Here is a 24,301-nt window from a genome sequence, read left to right as displayed (position 1 = left end):
TTCATCCATCGTCTCTTCTTCCTGGTCTCGGGTTTTCTCAGTCCTTTCTATCCCTTCCACCTAGTTCATTAACCTGGTGACCTTCTATCCGAGGCTCTTAAGTATTTTCCATGTCCCTTCTGCAGGTCTTCATGTTTATACCTGCACTTTACTTTGTCTTCTGCTGATCTTATTCTTAATTTCCTTCCTTTCTCACTGAGGGGTAGATCTCGGGGAGACTCCAACTTGACAATGTCTTTATCCCTTCTTGACAGGTCAGCCCATTCTCCATAGTCAGCACTGAAATCCAAAAGATATTTGAAGGCATGTTTCAAAGTCCCTCCAAAGTTAAGGGCCCCCACAACTCCAAGCTCCCCCTGGCCCACAACCAGATCCCAAAAGTCAGAACATCCCTGCATAGGGGGATCCATCCAGCTTCCCATCTCCAAACCAAACAGTACTCCATCTCTCCCAATCTGACTTTCTCCAGGTTCAGTCGTCAGAAACAACAACTTATTTTCCTGCAAGGCTGCGGCTCTCTCCATTTCTATTACTTGAGGTTCAGCAACAACCTCCTCCTTTATCTTCTGCACAACTTGCCCTGTCAAAGCAAATTCCTGAGATGGTTCCTGAGTAGTTTCTATGTAGGTATTCACCGTTTGTCCAAAATTGCTAACTGCCACAGTCATCAAATCCATCTTTTCATGTAGCTGTTCCAGTAAAGCGCTTGTCTTGCAAAGAGCAAGCACTAAAATTTCTTCTAGGCACATTCTTGCTCAAGGTCAATGTCTGGTGCCCACGATCTTTAATCTCTGCAGCTGTAAAATTCCCCAGATCGACTCCAGCAACAGTATCACAAGCTCCCTCTAGAGGAAACAATTTCTGTTTGTATCCGTCTTTTTGAAAGCAGCTCCAGCAACAAAATTACTTTCATTTTCCAGATATTTTATTCCTTTTATATGCAAAAGGAAACATTGGAATCAATATGTTTCTCTTTTTTAACTATCTGTCAAAAAACGTTTTATTCACAGTCAGTGAACTTCCCCAAAGCGTCTGTCTCTGACACCCCGTTCCCAGGTTCAAGACGGTGGAAATTTGTCTTTCTTTACTCTCTCTCCTGCAGGTTTAAACAGTCTAAGATTTCCCCCCTCTTCTCTGCTTCCAAGGGGGGTTTGGTGTTTTTAGCTGATGAAAATTTAGTCCTTTACAAACGACTTTCCAGACTTTAGCTTGCAATGTCTTTGCTTCAATCTATTTACAAAAGCGGAAGGCGGACTTCCTGTTTAGACCTTCCCGCTTCGGTGCCAAATTAATTCAACTTTTAAAACTCCAATTCTTCACTTTACTCACGGGTAGTTACTTTTAAATCCAATTGTCCACAGGAAAAAGTCAGCACTCTCCAGCAACAGCTGTGCGGCTTCACTCCGTGAAAGTAGCAATCAGTTCGAAGCACCGCACTGCTCACCCCACTTCGCTCCGGAGCCCCAAAATGGGTTTCCCCGCGAGTAGGAGAGGCGCTCTTGTTGCCCGCCGAATCCCACGTTCCCAGGCTTCCTCCACCTGGGATTTTTAAGGGGTCCCCGCCTTCACCGCAGCGGCAAGACCCGATTCTCACGGAGCGGGTTCCTCTCGGTCAGAGGAACTCCGCCATTGCCGATGGCGCTAACCCAGAAGTCCCCCTGCAATTCTCCTCTATTCAGACATCTGTAATATTTGCCTAGGAATTTGTTTCATGTTAGTAGCAACCAATACAGGTCAGTTGGACTAGTTTAACCATAACTGTAATTTTCTATGGCATCTGTTGACTGCTTGCTTGCTTAATTGTTTGCGTTTTTTTAAAAAAAGACTTTCAAACCTCAATATGAGGTGAGTTTGCAAGCTGTCGTTTGAAGGTTAGCACTAACCATAGTTTTCCAGTTCAGGAATGGCAAACTGTGGTTAGCCAAAGTTAGGAAGGTGAAGGAAGGGCTCCATGAAAGAGGAAAACAGGCTATGAAATTCAGTAACTGTAACTCTGTAAAGTGCCACAAGATTCTCCATTATTTTTGTTGCAGCAGCCCAATATAACAACCTCTATGGAACTGTGTTTTTTGGAAACAGATGGATTTTTGCTTTACGGCAGCTCAGCAGTGTGATGTTACGACACCTTCTTGTCTCTTTATAAGATAAGGAAACATGGTTTTTTCCATCTACCTTGGCAGAGTATTCACCTCTTTTGCTTGCAAAAAGAACATTCAGGAGAGAAGTGGCCAAGATATTTGCTGTATGCTTTATTTCATTCTTGCATTTCATTTCCTCAGCAGCTTTTTTTTTTTAATCTTCCTTATTGTTTTACAAATACTGGTTCACCATAATAAAGCAACTGGGTTTCCAAACATAATCTTCCTTTAGTAGGAGGGAGTCCTCCTCCTTTCCCAACAAGCAGCCTGTCTCTCTTCAATGGGGAGAGGAGAAATCTAAGATACAAATTTTATCAAACACTGTTGTGCAAAATCTGTAGACAGCAAGAAAAGACACAACCAATTCAATCTACTTAAATAAAGAGAAAACAGCTTTGTCCGCTGTAAGAGCAAAAACAGAACCATAGTCTTAACCCACGTCTAACCATCTTTCAAAACTGTTGCATGCAATACAGCTCCTGAGGTTCCATTGCTATTTCTGTATATTATTACAACGGTAACTAAATTCAGTTTTCCATCAGTTTACAAATGTAGGCACGTAGTTCAGCACAAAAAAAGGAATTATTATAAACCTGTAATCCGTCATTGATTGCAAGGCGAGTGATGAACAGAGGTTATTTTAACTCTCTAATATATGAAGGGTTTTTTGCAAGGAGTTGGGGGATGTACTGTGTTCACTGTGTGTTCCCATATTCAGGCACCTTGGAATATGGGAAATGGTGATGAGCCAGGGATTTGGATCAGCATGTTGCCTATATCCTGATGACCCCCATTGCTGTCTCTCTTCCAACTTGTAATTCTGGAGAGTCCTGTGAAAGTCCTGAACTGCTTGGCATCCTTATTGTAGTAGATAGGGATGGGGGAGTGGAAACATACCGTATTTTTCCGTGCATAAGACTAGGTCTTATGCTCCAAATTAGGTTTAAACAGGCTCATCTTATACACAGGTAGTGCTGAAGGCTGTTTTCTTAATTTGGAGTCCCCCAAAGTAGGGGGCGTCTTCTACATGGGGGCATCTTATACACGGGAAAATACAGTAATCCATACAAGGCAGAAATATTGCTGGTTGAGGATTTTGATGGTATGGGAGTACATATGCAGCCTGCTCTGAGTGGGGTTGCACTCCCCTTAAGGGATCAAGTTTGAAGCTTATTGTTTACAGAATGTGACCAGTAATTGGCTAAGGCATTGAATGGACCCGACTATATCTGACCCCTGCCCATTGTGCAGAGAGTCTGGTAACGGTAAACCCCCAGAAGGGTGAGCCCCGTCCATTCAGACCAACTTGAGCTCCCCCAGGTGTTCCCGACGGGGTCGTGTCATGGTCCTAGGCCTGCCCTGGGCTTCGGACAAGATGCACACCCCCGGATTCCTTTAACGGAATACCCTTACACTTGGAGGGGCAGGTAATGGCCACACCTCCCCTCTCTTATCAAAAGGTCTAACAATGCCTAACCGCAACCCTAACAAAGTTGTGACGATTGCTACGAGGTAGGCGAAAATCAAATGGCCCGTGCCAGTTTTGCCAAGTGGAAAAATTCCTACCAGGCCCCTCAACAGCGACCAACCGAGGTCCATAGCAAGGCCGATGAAAACCTGCAAAAAAGGGAGGGAGGGCGGGAGCTTTAAGAGGCGAGCCAAGAGGAAGCCCTCCGGCTTGCTCCTCCACTTAAATGGTCCCAGCCATGCCCCCACCAGCCAGCTGATTGGCTGGCTGAGTGCTGACGCAGTCGGGATCCCCCAGGGCAACGCGGGACTTCGTCCCCCGCCCCTGGGGAAGAGTAGGTGGCCACGCGGTCCACCGCAACTCCTCCCCGCGATGAAGATTTCTAAATTAGGACTACACTGGCAGGAGAATTATTCCTATGATGTGAAATATTCTGTTTGGCTCTAATTATAAATAACTTGAAAAAAGAATGTTCAAACACCCACTCCAGATTAAGTAACAAAGGAAGTTGGTTATATATGGGAAAGTAAACTTCATGTGAAGACATGCATGAAACAGCTTGCAGTAGAAAATGACAGTGCCACATTTAGGTTTCCTCTGTTCTTTCACTTTTCCCCCTTCAGAGGTAAACAACGATTGGCAAAGGGCTGACGCTGTTTGGACTAAAATGCAAGAAGAAAACAGTATTCCCCGTGAAAGAACTTTGAGGCTGCTAGCAGATATTCTTAAGGCTAATAATCAGGAAGTTCCGTTTGATGTACCTGAGGTAAATTAGGTTAATTGTTTTATGTGGTGAAATACTGGCTTTAAAATCTTTCATGTTGGTTTGTGAATGATATGGCAGAGGGAGATTGTATGTATGAAGATAAGTAACTTTTAAAAATGGTTTTCTTTTAAAGACTTGGTTTGATGGGGCTACTGATGAGGCTGTTGATTCTGTCAGTTCTCCCTCTTTGACGACTGCTGAACAGGCGACAGATAATGAAAAAGAAATATTCATACTCTGCAAAAAGGGCAAACCTGAAGGTAAATTAATTTGGACTCTTTCTTAAACTATTGTTGAAAAGAATGTGCTAACTCGTTCAATACAAGGCACAAAGCACGCCTGTATTCCCAAAATCACGGTGCTCTATAGCTTCATGAAATTGTACTGTAGAATCTTGGTGCCAAAATATTAGCAGTCTTGTATTTCTTTCCATGCTGAATATATAGGCTCCCAGTATGTAACTGCTTATGATACTATCTTTCGTACTGTTGTAAGGAATAATTTAACATCTGGATGTGAGGTTATTACACTCTGTAGTAGGAAGGATATCGCTGATTTAGAATTTATCATCATATTCCGTTATATTAAATTTGGACTTCATCAAGATTAGAAGGCATCTTTCCCACTACAGAAAGTAACTGTCTCCCTTTTGTGTTAAATTAGCCTGAAAAGAAAAGTAGTGTTGTAACAGCTGTTGTAAATAAGGCTGTGCTTGCCTCTCCCACACCGATCCAATTCGGACCTTGATGCCATCCAAGACTGACCCAGATCCAGGCCCCAACTTTAATTGAGGGCCATGCATTGCCTATAATTTGAAACCCTGATTAAATACACAGCCGAGGGCAGCTTTATGGCTGCCACCATCTCTTTTGACAGCCCCAGGTGGATCTGAGACTGCTTCAACCCTCTTAGACTGAATCTTGGGTCAGCTCGATTTGGCCCATGACTTAGGCAGAGCCAGTTCATGTGAATGTTTAGCTCTACATGGAAATCTCTGGTTTCCAACTCCCTCTTTCCTCAGCAGAGACCCACCAATAAAAAGGTACGAGGGCATGGTGCTGTCATCCTCATTTTACCCCTGAAGTGATGGCTTCAAAGTGACCTGCAGCAGCCAGGAGCTACTCACCACCACTATAGATATATACCGTCACACATTGGCCTAGAGCTGCCAGATATTCTTAACCCACGTCATGCATCTTGTCTTCCCTTAAGCCAAGATGGAATCCAATGGTTTTAGTGTTCTTCCTTAGTTGAAATCAGGAGAAAATGATATTCCAGCTTTGGTGGAGTGGACACTAAATTATACCAAAGCCCTGGGTTTAACTATGCTGTTGCTGGTTAGAATTAAATAGTTTTCCTGTGGAGGACATGAAGGTTTGGAAGACATAATGCTAACCAATCTAATACAGTCAAACCTCGGCTCTCGAACACCTTGAGAGTCGCATGTTCCAGTTTTCAAATGTTCTTTTGGAAGCTGAACATCCGACGGGGCTTCCGTGGCTTCTGATTGGCTGTCAGGAGCTTCCTGCAGCCAATCAGAAGCTGTACTTTGGTTTCTGAACGTTTCAGAAGTCGAACGGACTTCCGGAATGGATTCTGTTTGACTTCCAAGGTACGACTGTCTATCCTCAGTTTAGATCACAAGCTGTGGTTGTAGCAGCACATCCAGTTGTGCAGTTACATAATTTTTGCCTCTTCACTCATCTTGGGGGAGGAGGGCTCCCTTTGGAGAGCAACGTGGATTGCGTCTCTTACTTCATAAGGATGTGAGCCAATGCTACTGTTTTGGGAGCCCTCCTGCCCAATCTGATAAGTGGTGCCTGGACTTCTGTCCAGAAGTCTTGCCCTGATGACATTGGCGTCATCCAATACACTATCAGCACCTAAGAGCACAGCCTTTAGCTATAGCACCATAATTGTGGTGGTCAACACAACAGAAATTGTATAAATAGCAAACTGAACAGGAAGTGTTAAAGATTTACCCGTTTCTTTTTTTAAAAAAAGGTTTGGATATCTTTTCTCAACACAATGTTGGTGATGCATCTTGCATTATTGAAATAAAGTGCATGATTAGGTACTAGATATATACAGTAGAACTTGCATCACATATAATATACAGTCAGGATGTGTGTTGTTTTCTTAAGTCAGTTCTGATTTATTCTTTGCTTTGTTTGGTACATAAATTTCCAAATACCAGCTGAACTCCGCTACATATAAAAACTAAAGTTTATTTGATTTTACATACTGTAGTGTATTTAAAATATTAAAAACCAACACTGCTTTTAAGGGAAATAAATAAGCACAGTGTTCCCCCCCCCCATGTATGACATTAATTTTTAAAGAGTATATTAAGCAACAAATTACTGTTTCAACAGGATGTTTACACCTCCATAATCTTGTTCAGAAAAGTAAATGACTGAAAAGTGTGGTTACCTTTTTTCCCCTTTTTTTGGTAACGTCTTTTCACTAACTTGACAGTTATTGTGAATGTGTGAAATAAAACTGTTAATCAGTCAAATAAATGCAGTTTTAGTTTACTTGTTAAATATCAGTATATTTGTAAATTGTATGTTTTTATGTAAATCTTGTCGTAGCCAAATAATTTGATCTCCCAGTACTGAAAACACTGCCAATATTTGCTGAATGCTGCTATGATACAGTATCAAACATTGCAACTCCTTTCCACAGAGTTGGGGGATGCGTTAAAATAATATGAATTACGTCTTTGAACCAAAGTAGCCTAGTAGCAGCTCGTCAATGAACTTGAAAATGGCAATTCTGAAGGTGGGCTGAGGATAACTTGTTTGCAATTGGTGGCAGTAGTTTTTCTTCTTCTTCTTTTACTTGAATTTAGGTTGCTAAAAGTTCAGAAAGGATTTTGTATTTCAAAGAAACAATTACACAGAAAGAATTTCAACCCAGAAACCAGACAGTTTCTTAAATAAAGCTTCGGACTCTTAAGATATATATGAAGAAAAAAGGAATAGATTTGTTTCAGATGCTATATTTTTCTTTCTTTTCCAAAAAGAGAGATATAAATGCTGTTCTGTGGCACTTCAGTATAAGTTGACACATCAGTTGTTTTGTTTTAATTTTCTTTGCAGTGGCATACAAAATTTTACAAGAAGCAGAAGAGCAGGGTAGTGTGCTTCCAGCCTTTGCATACGCCTTACTTATAAGAGCATTGCTGAGCAAGGGTTATCTTGAAGAAGCCATCAATGTAAAAAACATGTAAGGATTTTTTTTTCTATATTCTTGTATATCTGTGCACTTGTAACCTTGCATAAAAACCAGTCCAATCTTTGCTTTCAGGTGAAATTTTCTGTTTTCCTAATAGAAAAATGGGCTTACTTGAAAGTAGCAAAATGCATTGATACTTTCCAATATGTTGCATGTCATAAGTTATAAAAAGGGGGGGGTGAAGCTTGGCATTTTAGCATCGGGTCATTTTGTAGCTAATGATGCATCACAGCCCAGTCACACACTTTGTACACTTAACAATTTAACAAATGCACACATTATCCAAGCACCATTCACTTTTAATGGCTGGGTGAAGTCCCAAGACCAGACACAGAAGGCTACAGACATTGCTTTTTATCGAATGAACTGACAGAATCATACAAGTATGAAGTGCCATTTAGTGAATTGGGCAGTTCAGCTTTGTGCATGAAATTTCGCTTCCATGTCGCATGTGCCAGTCGGTCACTATTCAACTGAATTACACCTTATAGGAATACAGTTCTTTCACAGTGGAAATATGTGACAAAACGGGCCATACCTAAAGGCCTTGCTTTGTAATTATATTTATGTGTGAACTTTTAACATATATAAATGTTTGATTTAAAAGCTGTTTGTGATGCATTCTGGGATAAGTCAACATTTCACCACAGAAATCTTATCTTAAGATAGCTTTAAAAAATAAACATAGCGGTCATTCTTCTGCCTAGCATCACTATATATTTTATAAGTTTCTCAAAGTTGTAGTGTAACTTTTTTGTTGTTGTTGTTGTTGTTTAGTCGAAGTATTGGAGCCTCAGCTTCAGGATCTGTCCTTCCAGTGAGCACTCAGGGCTGATTTCCTTCAGAATGGATAGGTTTGATCTTCTTGCAGTCCATGGGACAAAACTCCATGGACAAAAACAACAGGCATATAAAAGTGTAACTTTAGGCAGTGCTATTTTTGTAGAAAAAGAGGTGCCAGAACTCACCATGAACACCTCCCTCTTTCTCTTAGAATGGCAATGGCGCTTACCTGAGAGGTGCTGGAACTGAGTTCCGCTGAGATCCAGCTGAAAAAAAAGCCTTCGTAAGAAAATATGTAGCTGCCTTATACCAAGTCAGATCATTGGTCCACCAAGATCTGTTTCATCTAGGGGTGCCATATTTTGAAGAGCAAAAAAAAAAGAGGATGCCATGACGACTCTCATTTTAAATACCCCTACTATATGTAGGCTATAGAAGAAAAAACCCCTGACTTTAGGTATTATCTTAGGGGCAAAAAGGAAGATGCCAAAAGCAGCCAAACAAAAAACTTTGGTCATAATCCAACAGGGCTGCGAAATCACAGAAGGCCTTTGCTTTCTGCATGTGCAGATAGGGCCAAAAGTTGTGGGTTGTAGATTTTGAGCATGTTGAGAGAGTTGCGCTCGACTTTTTTCCTAGCAACAACGTAAGCCAACTTTGGAAACAAGATACGTTCAAAAATATTTTTATATTTTTAAAAAGTCAAAACTGAGTTCAAAGAGTTCCCGGGTCTTTATTGATAATTAGATTGGCTAATTTCAAATAACCACAAAAGACTCTAAGGTGTGCAACAAAATATAGAACAACTTTATCTTAAATAAGTTAAATATAAAAAAGCAAAATATATATAAAAAAAATTAGCACCCAAATTGATTAGCGCTAGCTGGCCAAAAACAGCAGCAACATCAACCTATCATATGCAAAAGTATACATTAACAGAAAAGCAATTATGTACACAATGAATAAAAATGGAAGATCTCGTTGCAGGTGTGCTGGAGAATGGAGTGGGGGCAGAGCACAAACCAAAAGCTCATGCATGTAATTCAGACCCATAATAGCATTACAACTGAACCAGGATAGTGTAGGGACACTAACTGAGAAATAAGTGCTTGAAGAAGCACTCAGCCTTTTTTCTTAACAAAAATGATTAAAAAGGCAGACTTAAAGGAACGCTGAGCTTTCTTTGCCATGGCGTCATTTAAGACCCAAGTACATAGTGTGTATCAGAACAAAGGATATTCAGGATCACATGCCTAATTAGCTAATAAGGATTATTCTTTAGGGTTGTTGAATATCAGTAGATAATACAATAAGCATTTATTGATTGGCATATCTCTCTCTCCCATAGAAACGTCATAAAAATTCACACCTTCCCAACACATCAGTAGAGGTTGGAACTTTCCCTGGGAATTAAAGTGGTCAAATAAATCAAAACAAAATGCTTCTTCCAGGTGCTGTTTTCTTAAGCCTGCTATACATAAAGCACTGCTGTTGTTAAATAAATTCTGTGGCAACAGGTAGTCTAGAAGAGAAGCTAAAATATTTTATATTGAAAGGAGAAATCCAAGTTGAGGTCATTTTGGAGTTGCTTTGCCTTGTTTCCAGTGGAGCTGGAATAAGAAGTCCGAACTCATTTTTGTGTACGCATTTTAAGTAAAGGGGTAGGTTTGTCTTAAAAAATAAAAAAAAATCCATAATATCTAACAGCAGAATGGGAAAGAACTAAACAAAAGTGCTTTAAGAAAATTTTCAGATGCTTTTGGTCAGTCCCCAGGCCTACTTTTAGAATTCTGATGAATTTTAGGTATGGGTCTAAAATAGAAATCTAGTAGTATTGGAATGAGGGATTAGTTCTGTAATAGTGGCTAACATCTATTTAATCACACTAAAGATTGGAAGATTGGAGAAAGTAAATCCTTTGTTATATGTAATTTACAGTCTCATGCATGAATTGTTGACTTAAGGGCTTTGACAGATGGGACAAAGAGGGGGCGGGGAGGGGGGGGGAGAAGCGGAACTGAGCAATAGGTGCTTAGCCAGAGATTAAGGGGATTGGTTGGGAGAGTAAGAAAATCCTGAGCCCAGTGACTGCATCTGAAGGCCCCAGAGGCTGAAAGTGACTGAGAGGATAGTTATATTGTGAACTCAATGCAGGATTTTCTTGGGATTGATGAGAATAATTTAGCAATGACCCTGCTTACCTCCCAATCCGCTCAGCTCATAAGTTCAAGTAGGTAGGCTGCTCAGTTGTTTGCCACAAGATGATCATGGTGGTTTAGCCTGATTGTTGATATGGCAAATGGCAGCCCTACATACACTCCGGCCAGCGGAGATGTTCTAACCTAGAAAATGAACCGTGTAAAGTTATCCTGAGATATTAAGGAAAGTCTGAATTTCATTAGTGATGCTGAGGGCATTTCAAGGCACGCACTCGAAAAACAGGAAAGGATTTTCTGGTTCGTCACTCAGTGTATGTTTCTCGAAAGGCTTTAACCAATATTGTTAAAGCCAAGTTCTTGTTGACGCTTCAGACCCGGGGATGCTTTCCCTCGGCCTTTCCCCTCTTCTTGCTTTCTAAAGGATGCAGAACTGATGAATTATGAAATTTAGTTTTAAGGCAGCAAAAGCAATACGTTGAGGGGTTTTTTATTATTATAAAAAACCTGTATGCATCTAGATGACAGAAATTTGAAAATTAAATCAACCAAATGATACGGTGTTGGTTCATAATATCCCTTTAGTTTATATTTAAAATATACAGTGCTGAAAATAAATGTTTCGTTTTTTTATTGCAGAAAGAATAGTTTTACATTTTATAATTATGGTGACTGTTTTAAAAAGAAGAGGGGGGGAAGTATCCCGCTTAGGATACAGCAGAACAATGCTGGGCATGCAGTTATTTTCGTCATCTAATATGTCAGCATTCAAGAATCTGAACCGATTGTTTAAAAAAAATCTTGTACTTTGTTTCTTTTGTTGCTCATTTCCAACTTTGTCATCTGTCAGAATGCACAAAAAAATTATCCTTCTATAACCATTGACAGGATAACACAAAAGCTGTCTCCAGGTCGATATTTTGCGGCAATATTTTTAACATACGAACAGTAGTTTTTATAATTTCACCTTGGTGCTCAACCATTTATTATCGTATCAGAAGCATGTCAGTAATTCCTTTCTAAATGTCTGCTTCTTTTAGCGCTGAGACCCACATCAAGGGCTTCGTGCTGAACGATGCTGCCAGCAGCCTCCTCATCATAACGCAAGTTAGGCGGGATTATTTGAAAGGTATGTCACAATGCTTGACCTTTACGTCACATTAATGCCTCTGCAGATTTTTCTTGTAACGCCCTTCGAATACTTGGATAAAGGAGTCCATTTAGCAAATTACCTGCTTATCAAGCGCCTTTTGTGGTAGCTGAGAGACGTAAATTACTGTACATGCATTTATAATACAGCTTGAATATGAATGTACTTGTCATTTGACCACTTAGTCCAGTTTCCGTTCCATTTAACACAAGATGGGTTTTCTTAAGATGAATCACAGCTCTTCAGACATGCAAAATTTGTGCTCCAGAACGAGAGAAAGTACAGGCTTTCAAGTGCGTTAAAATTCACAGCACAAGTCATTTTGCTTGGAAATTAACATACTTTAGAGCATCTGAAACAATTCCCAGCAGTTTCTTCCCGCACATTGTGTTGGTAGTGCAAGATATCAAGTGAGTTAAATTGAGTGTTAAATGTGCATGGTTGTGCACTAAATGATTATAATATTGATTTTTTAAAAACCTTAATCTAATACTTTTTAATAGTTTGCAATACCAACAGTAAAGAAACCTACATTGTGCTTCTGTGCTCCTTTTAAGCTTAGATTGTACGGAAACACCAGTGTTGGTCGTGCAAAATGAATGCCTGAAAATTCAATGATGGACCATTTTATTGTTGCAACCCTCTTCCACACATGTTGTTTGTCTTCAAGTTGGAGGTGCTGCAAAGAAGTGAAAGTGATGTTTTTACCAGTACAAAGCCACTGAAGTTCAGGTTTAGAAGACTGAAGCTTATGCAGATTTAGGAAGTTAACATTCAATTTTACATAGCAAGATTTGGAACTGTTTGGAATAACTGCTGATTGCTAAGTGTTTCATTGCTTATGTGGATATTTATTAAAAGTATAACATGTCATTTTAACATGAGGACTATTCACCAAAAGTTCAGCGTCATTACCTCTCTTGTTAGTGAGCGCATTACACTGTACATAGTAATATGTTCTCTATATAAAACACAAAGAGTCAAAATTGTACCAAGACTCTGTCTTAAAGCTGCTTGCTTTGCTTCCTGTTCTTCCTGTTTTGCCTTCCAGATTTAGATTCGTTTTGAGGGCCAGGAGTAGTAAATCAAGCTCATATTGGGAGGTTCTGCTAAAATTCTTACGTAAACTTAAAATCTGTCCTTTTATGACTTAATTCCAGTAATTAAAAGAAGCCGAACAAGTGTGCTGGGGATTCAGCATTTTCACATGCTACTGAACAGTCATATTTGTTTGCAAATTCCCTTTCGTTTCATGCCTCTCCCTCTCTGCCCGACAGCTCATTTTGAATTGATCATCACACCACCTGACTTCAATGCCTTCCCCTTCCTCATTCTCTTATTGCTGACAGCATCCTTCATTTTTCACTTGCCCAGGCGTTGTAGCCTTACATTGTATTTGACTTCTTTCCTTTTTGCCCATTAGAGTCAGCAGAAACTAGGAACATCATCATATTTTTTTTGCTGTATATGTGTATATTTTGCTTTTAAAAAATGTATTTGAAAGCTAGAAGCTTCTTGTTTTAAACAGGGCTCCATGCCCTTTCCCCAAAGCAACCACCAAGACCTCACATGCCAGAGAAGTTATCCTGATCATAGAGCAGCTTCGGAGGTGGATGTCAGGGACAGCTCCTCAGTCCCACACGCCGTAAGAATCTGAGGTTTTTTTAGCATTTCTGCTTCATTTTTGCTCCATCCCTAATAGCAGCCACTATAAAGGGCATCATGCCACAGAGACTTCAGCTCCTGCACCAAGCTTTGAACTTGCTGGCTGAGTCATCTTGTGTTCCTTTGCCTTTTATCTGTCCCAATTCTCTCCTGAATCCTGCCTACTACCTGTACATTAGCACTTGGCTTTCCCACTGCTCCAGCAACACACAAACACATGTCCTGGTTTGCTCCTGGCAGTATCCTCTGACATGTGGAACATGAGAAGCTCCTGCCATAACCACATGTCTTTGAGTTCATCTTCTAGGCCTCCTCTATACTGGTCATGCAAAATTCCCTTTCTCTCTTTTATTGACCTAGAATCCTGAATAGTGAAGCAGCTGGTTGAATCTCTTGTATACATCCATGTAGGAAATAGCTCCCAAAATGCACCTTACTGTGTCTTGGTAGGCCTCAGTTCAAGCTTGTCACTTGAAATTACAAGTGCCCCCGTTTGTGAAAAAATATACTTTCAGATGGGTACACTAGCCTGTTGCTTGAAACAAAACGCTAAAGGAAGACCATGCTCTTGAATAAGTTTACTTGAACATAGACGACCCACTTTCATCTCGAAGTGGAAAACTGAAACACCTACCTGTATGTAATCCTTTAGAATAATCTATATGCACAAACTAGTGATTGTAAATATAGCTGCTCATTTTCAAGAAGCAAGTTTATTCATATATGAATATCTTAAAGCAGTCTCATGTATGTATTCTTAAAAGAAATCCTCCTGTTCATGCTTGCCAATTCGTATTTCTTTACTAGCTTTTAAAATACATTTGTCAACTTCAGTTGCATGGCATTTTATGGTGGACACTTCCAGTGCTTTACAAATTATACACTCTTATGCATGCTGGCTTTTAGCCAGGTCTTAGTTAAGTTGGAGGGGGGTGGATGGATGGATGGATGGATGCTAGAAGCTTGGTTTTCATTTTCAATTATTTACAAGCAGCTTGTAAACCCAGATTTGAGGAATCTGACCAAGGATGCTCATGACTTTAAAACCATCAGTGCACAAGCCAAGATTTTCAGGGAATAGATTTTGATTAAGGACTTGTTCATCAAGACATAGTAGGCAAAAGAGCAGACAGTAGGAGCAGGAAGACGTCTGCCATTTAAAGTTACTAAGCTGCAAAAACACATGAATTGGGATTCCTATTCATTGGGCATTTTGATAGCCACTTGTGATGTTGCACAGCCACAACCGTATCATCTCTAGCCCCCAAAACTGAAATGTGTGCCCCAACAAATGACAAGCAATGTAAAAAAATGTTCAAAGGTTAGGTTGATTATTACCTGCAAATATAGAACTCTTCTATGAGAGTATTAAAAGTAAAGCAAAGAGCAGGAAAGCAAACCATTCTCATGGTATCGACACCAACTGTTAAAAAGACACGGTAATATTCAGGTGGAGATTGTCCCAGGTTTCTCCTACAGAAGTGTTCTGGACAGGAAAGGATACTTCCCTGAGACAAAGGTCAGACTCCTAATAGTCATCAAGACCAGACCCAAACATAATTGCACACCCTTAACCACACACACTAATTCAAATGTGCACACTCTAACCTGTTTTTCATAGAAACTGACATGTATTTAATTAGGAATAAAGTTTCACTTCCCATTTTCTCTGTAGATTTTTGCCCCCCCCGGCTTGTTTTTATCTTTAAAAAGGTCTCCCATAGGCCAAAAGCAAACAGTGCCAATGCACAGCTGAACTCCAAGCCCTGCCTTACAGAATTTCAAAATGCATGTGTGCAGTTTCAAAATGTGTCAACACTTTTGGTATGTTTGCAAGGTATACAAGTCTTACATCTGCTGAAATTTTTCTCCCCTCTTCTTTGATCTACTTTCAGCAGATATTGCAGATGAAGTATCTACAATTGTATTGTTTGCAAAATATCAAAGCCCTTTTCCCTCTCAGCTGTTCCCACTGAACAGCTGGTGGTTGGGAGGGGACCTAGAAAGTCAGGTGAAATATGGCTCAGGGGCCCAGAGGTTATCCCACCCCTGATTTATACCATGGCTATATGCTGGGTTTAAAAGCTGAAAATGAACAGGAAGAGGTCTACGGCATTGCTGCAGAAAATGCATGCCTTTACCAATGCATCCTAGCCAGTTGTACTGACAGAGTTGTGCCCCTCCAGATTGAGTGTAACCCTCACTTGTAGGCAGTTGACCAATTTTTCAGACATGGGAACTACTTGCCCGCAGTGCCTCCATCTTGCTTAGCAGAACATCACCAATATGAGGCTTCCATGGCAAATGCACAACAGCAAAGGTGATTGCTTTCTTAAGTTGTCACACAAAATAACCCAACTGAATTCAAGGGATAGGATTAGGGAGATTTTATGCTCTTTTCCCTATTGTTGATTAAATATATAAATATGGCATATAATAGGCCAAGGCCCAAGTTTCCATTCTGAATGAAGACTTTTTTTTTTTACTATTCCATATTCTGAATAGATGCGATATCTACTCTCAAGGCACTCATTGAAAGTGGCAAGGTGCCCATTCCGGTGGCAATTACTCGACTTGTTCAGGCTTTCGCTAAGAAGGGAGATGTGGAGAGTATAGCCACAGTTGAGAAGATGATGGCAGACCTCAGTGGCTCTCTTAAATTGTCACGTATGCTTTACATCAATAACACAGCGTTGGCTCACATCAAGAAGTAAGTAACTCTGCAGTGATTATTGTTTCTGTTTTACAAGCCAAGAAAAGGGGCAATATGGTGACCTTGGTTGCCTTGCATATCAATAATCTTTCCCTTCGTAACCGTTAAATGGATGCTAGAATTGGCTGCCATTGAAATTTCTCATCCTGGAAACAATGGAGGCTGGAGTCCATTTAATGAATTGCAGAAGCTGGCAGGTTATTACTGGATAAGTGAACTTTGAGTAGGCTAATGATGTCAAACATATGCGCTTATCAAATTCTGCCTCCCTAAACGGAGCCTCGACTTAGGCTGGTGTCTGAAGTCTCTTCTTACTGTTCTAATTCGCAGCATGATGCACACTTCCACAAAGCCAATAGAAGGTTTTCACTTTGCGCCAATAAACTTTAAATGTGCTTTTAAATTTGCTTTGCACCCCTAAAATTGAGCAGAATGCATGTGTGATTTTTCAGAGTTATAAAGGTATGTGCTGTACATGCAGATTCTTACTGGCTTTGAAAGAAATTCAGGTGCTTAATTTTCTAATGAAGGCTTTAGAAACGTTTTAGACAACCTTTTCAAACCTCCTTTTAAAAGAATATGCGCAAGGTTTTGAAACATTAAAAGGTGCATTCCAGTTATGAGCTCTCCCTGCCCTTTAACTGCCCGAAAACATCAGCAATACAGTTTTTCTGTGTGCTTTTTGCTTAAAATAGTGAGATGGCATTTTGTTTATTTTTCATTTTGGTATGTACGGAAGGGCATTTCCATAACATTCACTGAGCACATTTTAACATGCCTCTCAAAATACATCTTTTACCGATATTCTCTGTAGAGATTCTGCCCTGTTTTCTGGTTTTTCCTTTCGTACCAGTCTTAAACAGTAGACTCGGTTGTTTTTTCTCCAATTTTGCATCTCTGTAGAGTTATATTATGTTGCAGGTATCCGTGTCTGAGGCAGGTAGGTCCGGTGAAAATACCCATGCCAAAGAGCCACAGGATAATTTTAAATAGTGTGATAAAAGCAGATAGAATTGCAAGCCACCTGCACAGGCCAATTTCCAAATCCAGGGATACTCTTTTCAGACATTGATCAGCCAGAGGGAATTCAGTTCTGCAAGCCCTTAGACTGCCCAAAGCTACATGCTGTGCTCAAACTTCATTATGAGTGATTCAGACCGTATCTTATTAGGGGGACTTTTACAAGAGCATACACAGGTTTCTCTCATCAGTCTTCCATGAGAAATGAAGTACAAGGGAACTGCCATGTGGAAGAACAAAATACCGTATTTTTCGCTCTATAAGATGCACAAGACCACAAGACGCCCCTAGTTTTTGGAGGAGGAAAACAAGGGGGAAAATATTCTGAATCTAAGAAGCCAGAACAGCAAGAGGGATCGCTGCGCAGTGAAAGCAGCAATCCCTCTTGCTGTTCTGGCTTCTGGGATAGCTGTGCAGCCTGCATTCACTCCATAAGACGCCCACACATTTCCCCTTACTTTTTAGGAGGGAAAAAGTGAGTCTTATAGAGCAAAAAATACGGTAATGTCTGTAGAACTCTACTCTTTTGCGTAGCAAGCACAGTGTTGCCAGCATACTTAACTGCTTGTTCAGATTCCATTTTTATCAACAAGTTTGGCCATGTTTTTGCTAACTCCTAGGGAGAAAATCCTGCCCTATTAGGCATTCAGGTACTTCTTCAGACTGGAAATTGGCTCTGAACTCATTACAAACCTGTAGCAGCTGCCAGTACCTGAAGCACAGATCCTTGATCAAATGTATCTCTCCATGAAAATTGTCTTGCAACCAGGCTCCAGAGTGTTTAGAACTTTTTTCTCAAAAGCACAATAAACTGTTCTATTTATTTCTTACACATCGCTATCTCATGCTGCGTTATCCTTCAAAGAGAAAAGTGTGTAGACAAAGCTGTTAAATGTATCACATTTAATTTCGTTGTGTTTGAATCCAAAAAGACAGCTATGAAAAATTCAGGAAAATATTTAATTTAATATTTTTTTAAAAATACTCTTTGGTTGCTTTGGCATTAATTATTAAGAGGTTGTCCCTGGATGTTTTATTTTTGCCCTTTTATTATTTCAGAAGTAACTAACCAGCAGTCATCTTTGTTCCGTTAAAAAAAGCAGCATTTATGGCAGAGTTATTCAGCCATAGAACAGGTCAGAGTTCATTCTCGAAAGAAACAGAGTTAGTGCCAACTTTACGCATTCAGCCATAAATTTGTTTCACTTTGTGTTGTGACAATATCTGCATGAATGGAGTCATGGGTACTTTTAACATCGCTACTCTGTGTAATATTAATGTAGTAATAAAATAAAACATTCATGCACCTGCTTTATTGGTTTAGGAGCTCTTACATTAGAAACTAAACCAGTGCAACTTTTTTTTTTACCTCCTTCTCTTCCAGCAATAACCCTGATGTTGCTGTGGAATACATTGAGACCATGTTTACCTCTGGAGCATTGCTTGCTGACTCTCCAAGTACAAGCATCTCATTTGTATATAGAAAGTTGTTGGAAGACAAACTGGAGCCAGCTTTGGAAAAACGTAAGTTAGCCTGGCAAAAGGAGTCCATAGGAATCACTAGGCCAAAAATTTTTTGACTAGCCTGTCTGCCTGCACATTCCTATGCCTGCACATTCCTTATGTTTGCTTCCATCTGGTGTTCCTCTGCTGACACTAATCTCTTTGATCCATTGGAAACATCCATCAGTGGAAAAGGAGAAGTCTCTTTCTTCTTTCCTGCAGCTCCCACTGCTTCAAAACATCCACCAAACCTCTGAGGTAGATTGTAGGAAGAGGAGGGATTTCTGAAAATAGCCTCCCTCCCCATTCTGCTGTTTCCATGGGGTCAAATAGCCTTCTGTCAGTGCAGAGATACTGACCGGATGCAACTTTTAAAAGTTAGAGAGAGCCAGAACATCCCTACTTGGACGGTTAGGGACCAAACAAATGGCTGTTTCCAAGCCTCTGAGTCAATGGCATTGTGTGTTTCTGCCTTGCTTTTGCAAAAACGTCACTAAATAGCTCTCAGTTTTACTTAAAACAGGCTGTAGCAATATATTTTGTTAAAGCCAGAATTAATCACTTACATGTTTCTTTTGATTTTTGCAGTTAGTGCCATGGCTGAACGGTTGGCCCATCAGTTTGGAATATATCGGCCTGCGACAGACCTTTTCCTTCAGTATATAAATGCGGGAAGAGCAGACGATGCCAGGCATCTTCTAGAGGTAATAACATATCAGGAGAGGGGGTAGTAGTGCTGTGACCGCATCAAAAGAAAAGCAAGAAATAAACACAAAAGTGTCATGCACAGGATGTGGCAAAGATACTTTTTAATTTGTCACATAATTGCTGATTTCATGTATTAAGAGTTTTGTTTTGTTGTTTTGTTTTGCTGTGGATTGGAAGCAATAATTTTATTCTTGTCTAATCCGAAATGCCTTGAAACAAGGGAATGAGGATTTAAGCGAATGGTAATCTGTATCCATGTTTTGTACTGAACAGTGTGTCGGTTTTATTAGCAGTCTGTCCTTGCAGGGCAACATTCTCTTTCCTTCTTCACAAACATGCCTCTGTAATGGTGCAGCTGCCCTGGTAGAAGTGTGTACCCTTCCTCTTCTGCCTGCTGAAGGAAGCAGCTCCCCATTTTGCTTTTTTTTGGGGGGGGGGATAGCTTAAATGCCAAGACCGCCGAAGAAACCAAAGCTGCATTTTTTGTGATAAATTTTAATTGCAATAAACCACTTTGGGGGCTAAAGCTTGGCTGAAAAGCAGGTCACAAATAATAAGAAAGGTAAACACTTATTATCTCCACTGACAACTATTTTCAAACTAATAGTGGGCATTTATTTTTATTTACACACACACACATCCAGTAGTAGCATCTTCTTTTAAGCAGTCAAATCTCTCTCTGGGAGCCTCTAAATGTTTTAGAAGCTGTGTTTGCTTTCCGTTTGGTTATGTGTCACTGGCATGTTAACTGACAAATGCACGTCTCTAGTGGTCCGTGGTCTGTCTGCCTCATTCTTTTAAAAATTGGCAATCTTCGGGGAGCGAGACGACAGCGTTCGTACCACTTTAGCAGTGCTAAATAGGAAGCAGAGAAATATGCAGAATGAACCATGGGTGATAAGAGCTGCCATTGGCAGTGTACACAAACAGGCTCCAGCCGGGAGTCTTTCCCAGCAGGTGGCAGTCAAACAGTCACAATGATCCTGCAGATTGCTGCTTTTGTGTAGACTCCCTGTGTCAAATTGAGGCTTGTTACCAATTTCTGATAGTAAATACTGCTACATTCACTTACGTTCTTGCATAGCTGCTAAGTACTTTAAAGGGTAAACGGAAAGAAAAACCCTCTCTTTAGTCATCAGGAGGTTTTGTAGCATCCGGGGCGGGGTGTGTGTGAAATTGGTAGTGGTGAAATTTGATCCTTGCCTACTGCTTATATAATTAAGCAAACCATAAATGCAATGCTTGGGGTGTCTTTTTTTTGCGATCGAAGAGATGCATCCGTTTTAAACGTGCACTGTAATCTCATGGTAAACCCCAGTTTACTTAGCTTACTAGTGATGCTTATAATAACTGTGTTACTTTATTTCTGTTCCTGTGAAGAATCTTGTTGGGTTTCAACAGCTTTGAAGTGTCTCAAAATATAAGATTTCCTTTTAAGAGAATGCAGGCGGTGACCATTTTGTGTAGGTATTCCACTTCCGGACCCCGGGCATGTCAGTGGAGTGCATTGAAGAGCTCCCTGGCTCATTTTGCCCCTGTCCTGCCTTCTTCTCATGTGTTGATGATCACGCATCAGTTTGTCACGTGTATATAAAATGTCACAGGATCCATTCCTGTTATCTGTAGGTTTGAAGACAGAAGTTGCAACACACATTTGTTACAAAACAACATGGGGTGGTTGGTTGGTTTTTGCATTTGAGGTAAAGGTGATCTTGTTAGATTTCAGATGTAAAGGAAAAGTTATTTCTTAATGTGTTTAAATATGGTACCCTGTTGGTGCAATGAACCTCCATAAGCTTGGATGATTCCCATTAGCTTTAAAGTGACCACCTTACGTTGATTGGGGGAAAGAGAAATGTTTAGTGAATAGGAACTGTACCAAAAGGCTTCATTCCATGGAATCTACCCAAGTGACATTCATGGTCTTAACACTGGGAGGTCTTCAAGGGTGACCACGGTTGGGAAGCCGGCAAGCAAGACATTAACCCCAAAGCACCCACCTGTTCATGTTCCCCAGCAACTGGTATTCAGAAGCAGACTGCCAACATCATTTAATAGCACCATCCATGAATTATCTTAACACCCCTCTGAAGCCATCAGTTCGCCACCACGACATCTTGTAGTAGTGAATTTGTTCCTGCAGAAATAAACTGTGACAAAGTACTTGCTTTTAGTTGGGTGGGTTTGTGGGTGTTTCAGTGTCTGAAATGAGGATATGGGTATAGTGCATCTTTGCTCCCTGCATTGAATGTCTGAAGAGGGATAGACTGCAATTACCGGATGAAATACAAGGGAATCTCCGCATAGAGTGCATTGCTGCGATGGAACACTTTGCACATCAGCTGATGCACGGGGAGAACCCAGATACCGGTCCCCTGTTGCCATTATGGCATCAAGTGATTGATAGGTGGGTGGTCCCGCCAGCACCTGTCAACGTTGGCCTGTGGGGGTGGAGGAGATAAACATCTGCCACACTGGGCCAGAAAGGTTCTCAGTCCACTTAAAAACCTCTCCTGAGTGCTACAAGTGAAGTCTGAGAGGCTGCACTACGTACCACTCAAATCCCCAGTTCCACATTTCTGTTGTTCGTGTCCAAAATCAGATAATATCTACAGTTATGGCTTATACTCTTTTGAGTGCAAAAAAAGGCCAGTGTTTCTTGCCTTCTTTTTATAGATTGCTATTTGCTCTGCCATATGCTCCATGTATGACAAACTGTTCCTTTGAAAACGTACATTTTGCTACCACACTGCATATTTCTTCAGACTCTCTTTCTCTCTCTCTCTCTCTCTCTCTCTCTCTCTCTCTCTGTGCGTGTGTGTGTGTGTGTAGTTGTAGTTGTCCCTCATAGAACAGTTGTTTATTTTGAGTTTTGGCAATTCTTTGAAAAGCAGGATAGAATAAAGGATGTTCTGGGATTTCTGCTTGGTTTCCTTTTGCCATTCATCGGAAGAGTGATAAACTTTATTTGGAGCTATGAGAATTTGACAAGGAAGCATTAAATGCTTTGTGTGTTCTTAGTGGGGTTTTGAATTAGTTCTTCTTCACGGATGTCTCCGGTATCTGCTTATAAAGTAATTCAGTGTGTTCCTGTGTATACATTCACTGCAAAGCGGAGTAGGCTGATACTTGGAGGTTTTCGCATTGACAGAGTGTCTTAAGCTCTTTCTTAGGGGTGGGAAACAGTATGCATTTTTCACACATGCAAGGATGACATCTGTGAGCATAAACTAAAATATTGTCTGACATACTTGATTTTTTTTTAATCGAGGTTTTATTTTATTTTTTTAAAGAAACTCTATAGTTTCCAACATGGGATAGACACTTGACTTGTCAGGTCTGTCACAGAAACTTTTTTTGAGTTTAACTTTTGTCTCTTGAGCACTGGCTGTCTGTTGCAGAGAAAGCCTTTTATAAAATAGAGAGATTGAAATCAGTCCTTTTGTATGCATAAGTGTAGGTAATTATACTTTAAAGAGAACTTGCTTTGTACATTTTAATTTTTATAAAGAAACGAGCAGTTATCTCCCTGACACCTTATTAAATGTATAATTAACCTTATGATCCCTAGCTCACTTGTGAATGCTTGGCAGAATAATTGGAGAGGAATAGTGTGTGTCCCCCCCTTTTTTCCCCTTTCTTTCTTTCTTTCACAGTCCTAAATCTCTTTTCTGTGGGATGTTAAAGCATTTGTTCATTTTCTCCCTCCTTTTTGAGCAAACCTAATGCTTATTGTGCCAAGGACAGAAAAAGAAAGGGAGGAATTGCCTTGGCACCCCATTTGTTTTCCTTTCTGCAGGTTTTTAATAAGTGGTCGACTATTAAGGCCTTTGGTAATAATAATATAGTGCTGGTTATTGTGAACCTTTCTAATTGGAAGTTTTCACCTTCAGTAGTTTTATTTATCAAGAGCCTACAGTTGCTTTTGCTCATTTAATTCTCTCTGTGTCTCTCTTTCCCCCTCCCCTACTTCTTCCTTTCAAGAGATGCAGTGCAATAGGTGAACAAAAAAAGATTCTGGTGGCTTTCCTTGCAAAGACAACCCAGCAACCAGGACAGGTATGTCAGCTCTCTCTCTCTCTCCCCCCACCCCCATATTTCTCTAGCATCTTCACTAGTCAAAGCTCTCTGTCAAGGATGTTGCCATAGAACCTGACTCTGTGCCTTCACAGTCATCAACTCTGAGAAGGGGGACAAGATCTCCTCTTGTGTATCTAGGGAAATTGGTTGATGGTGACACTCCCAAATTGTTCAGTTAATTGTGAGGTCTACAGCCTTGACACTTAATCTTTAAATGAAAGCCAAGGGTCTCTAAATTCCAACAAGAGGACATAATTAAACCACATATTCCCATTGGGCAAAGAATGGCTATCATGATGGGTTCATCAGAACCTAAGAAGAGCCAGCTGGATCAGGCCCACCTGGTCCAACATACTATTCTCATAGGGAGTGAAAAGAGGAAAAGCTTTTTTTAAAAAATGAATTCTTTAATATGAGAAAGGGAGGGGAGTTCTTTTCAACAGTGCATTTTTGTTATTTATAAGAACCGCATTTTGGAAAATGGTGCATGAAATATTTATTTGGTAAGTGGTATTCTGCTTAAGTGCCAGTAATTGCCCTGTTCCAAAAATGCGCATGAAACTTGAAAACTACATATTTGCTTCTTCTGTAGCAGAATTCGCATGCCAAGCTTCTAAGGACACAATCCACTAAGAACTTACTTTCCGTAAGCTCCATTAAAAGAGTAGAAGCTACACTAACCACAGTACTTCTCTCTAGTGGGTTCTGTTGCTATAGAACAAACAACAGAGTAGGAGATCAATAAAACAGAATACAAAAAACAGGTCATTGTGAGACAACTTCATATCTTTCTTCCACTGCATTAATATCGCATGGCACATCATAGGATAGCAGTCACAAAACAGACATGAGAACATAAGAAGAACCTGCTGGTTTGGGCTAATAGCCATTCGACTCCAGCATCTTGTTCT

General features: G+C 40.3%; 1 protein-coding gene across 1 annotated transcript in view; it reads left to right on the top strand.

Annotated features, from left to right (window-relative positions):
* The window catches only part of LRPPRC (leucine rich pentatricopeptide repeat containing), a 115,709-nt gene that overhangs the window by 83,727 nt on the left and 7,681 nt on the right, over positions 1-24,301 (top strand). The window contains exons 28-35 of the mRNA XM_083494107.1: positions 4,230-4,372; positions 4,506-4,632; positions 7,477-7,603; positions 11,592-11,680; positions 15,872-16,076; positions 18,484-18,623; positions 19,191-19,306; positions 23,295-23,369. Of these exons, the coding sequence (XP_083350233.1) occupies positions 4,230-4,372; positions 4,506-4,632; positions 7,477-7,603; positions 11,592-11,680; positions 15,872-16,076; positions 18,484-18,623; positions 19,191-19,306; positions 23,295-23,369 (1,022 nt within the window). The remainder of the gene's footprint in view (positions 1-4,229; positions 4,373-4,505; positions 4,633-7,476; positions 7,604-11,591; positions 11,681-15,871; positions 16,077-18,483; positions 18,624-19,190; positions 19,307-23,294; positions 23,370-24,301) is intronic.

Source organism: Podarcis liolepis (genome assembly GCF_965112155.1).
Source record: "Podarcis liolepis genome assembly, chromosome: 3".
Classification (NCBI taxonomy): domain Eukaryota; kingdom Metazoa; phylum Chordata; class Lepidosauria; order Squamata; family Lacertidae; genus Podarcis; species Podarcis liolepis.
The sequence above is the reverse complement of the archived record's forward strand: the minus strand, read 5'-3'. Positions and strand labels throughout refer to the sequence as shown.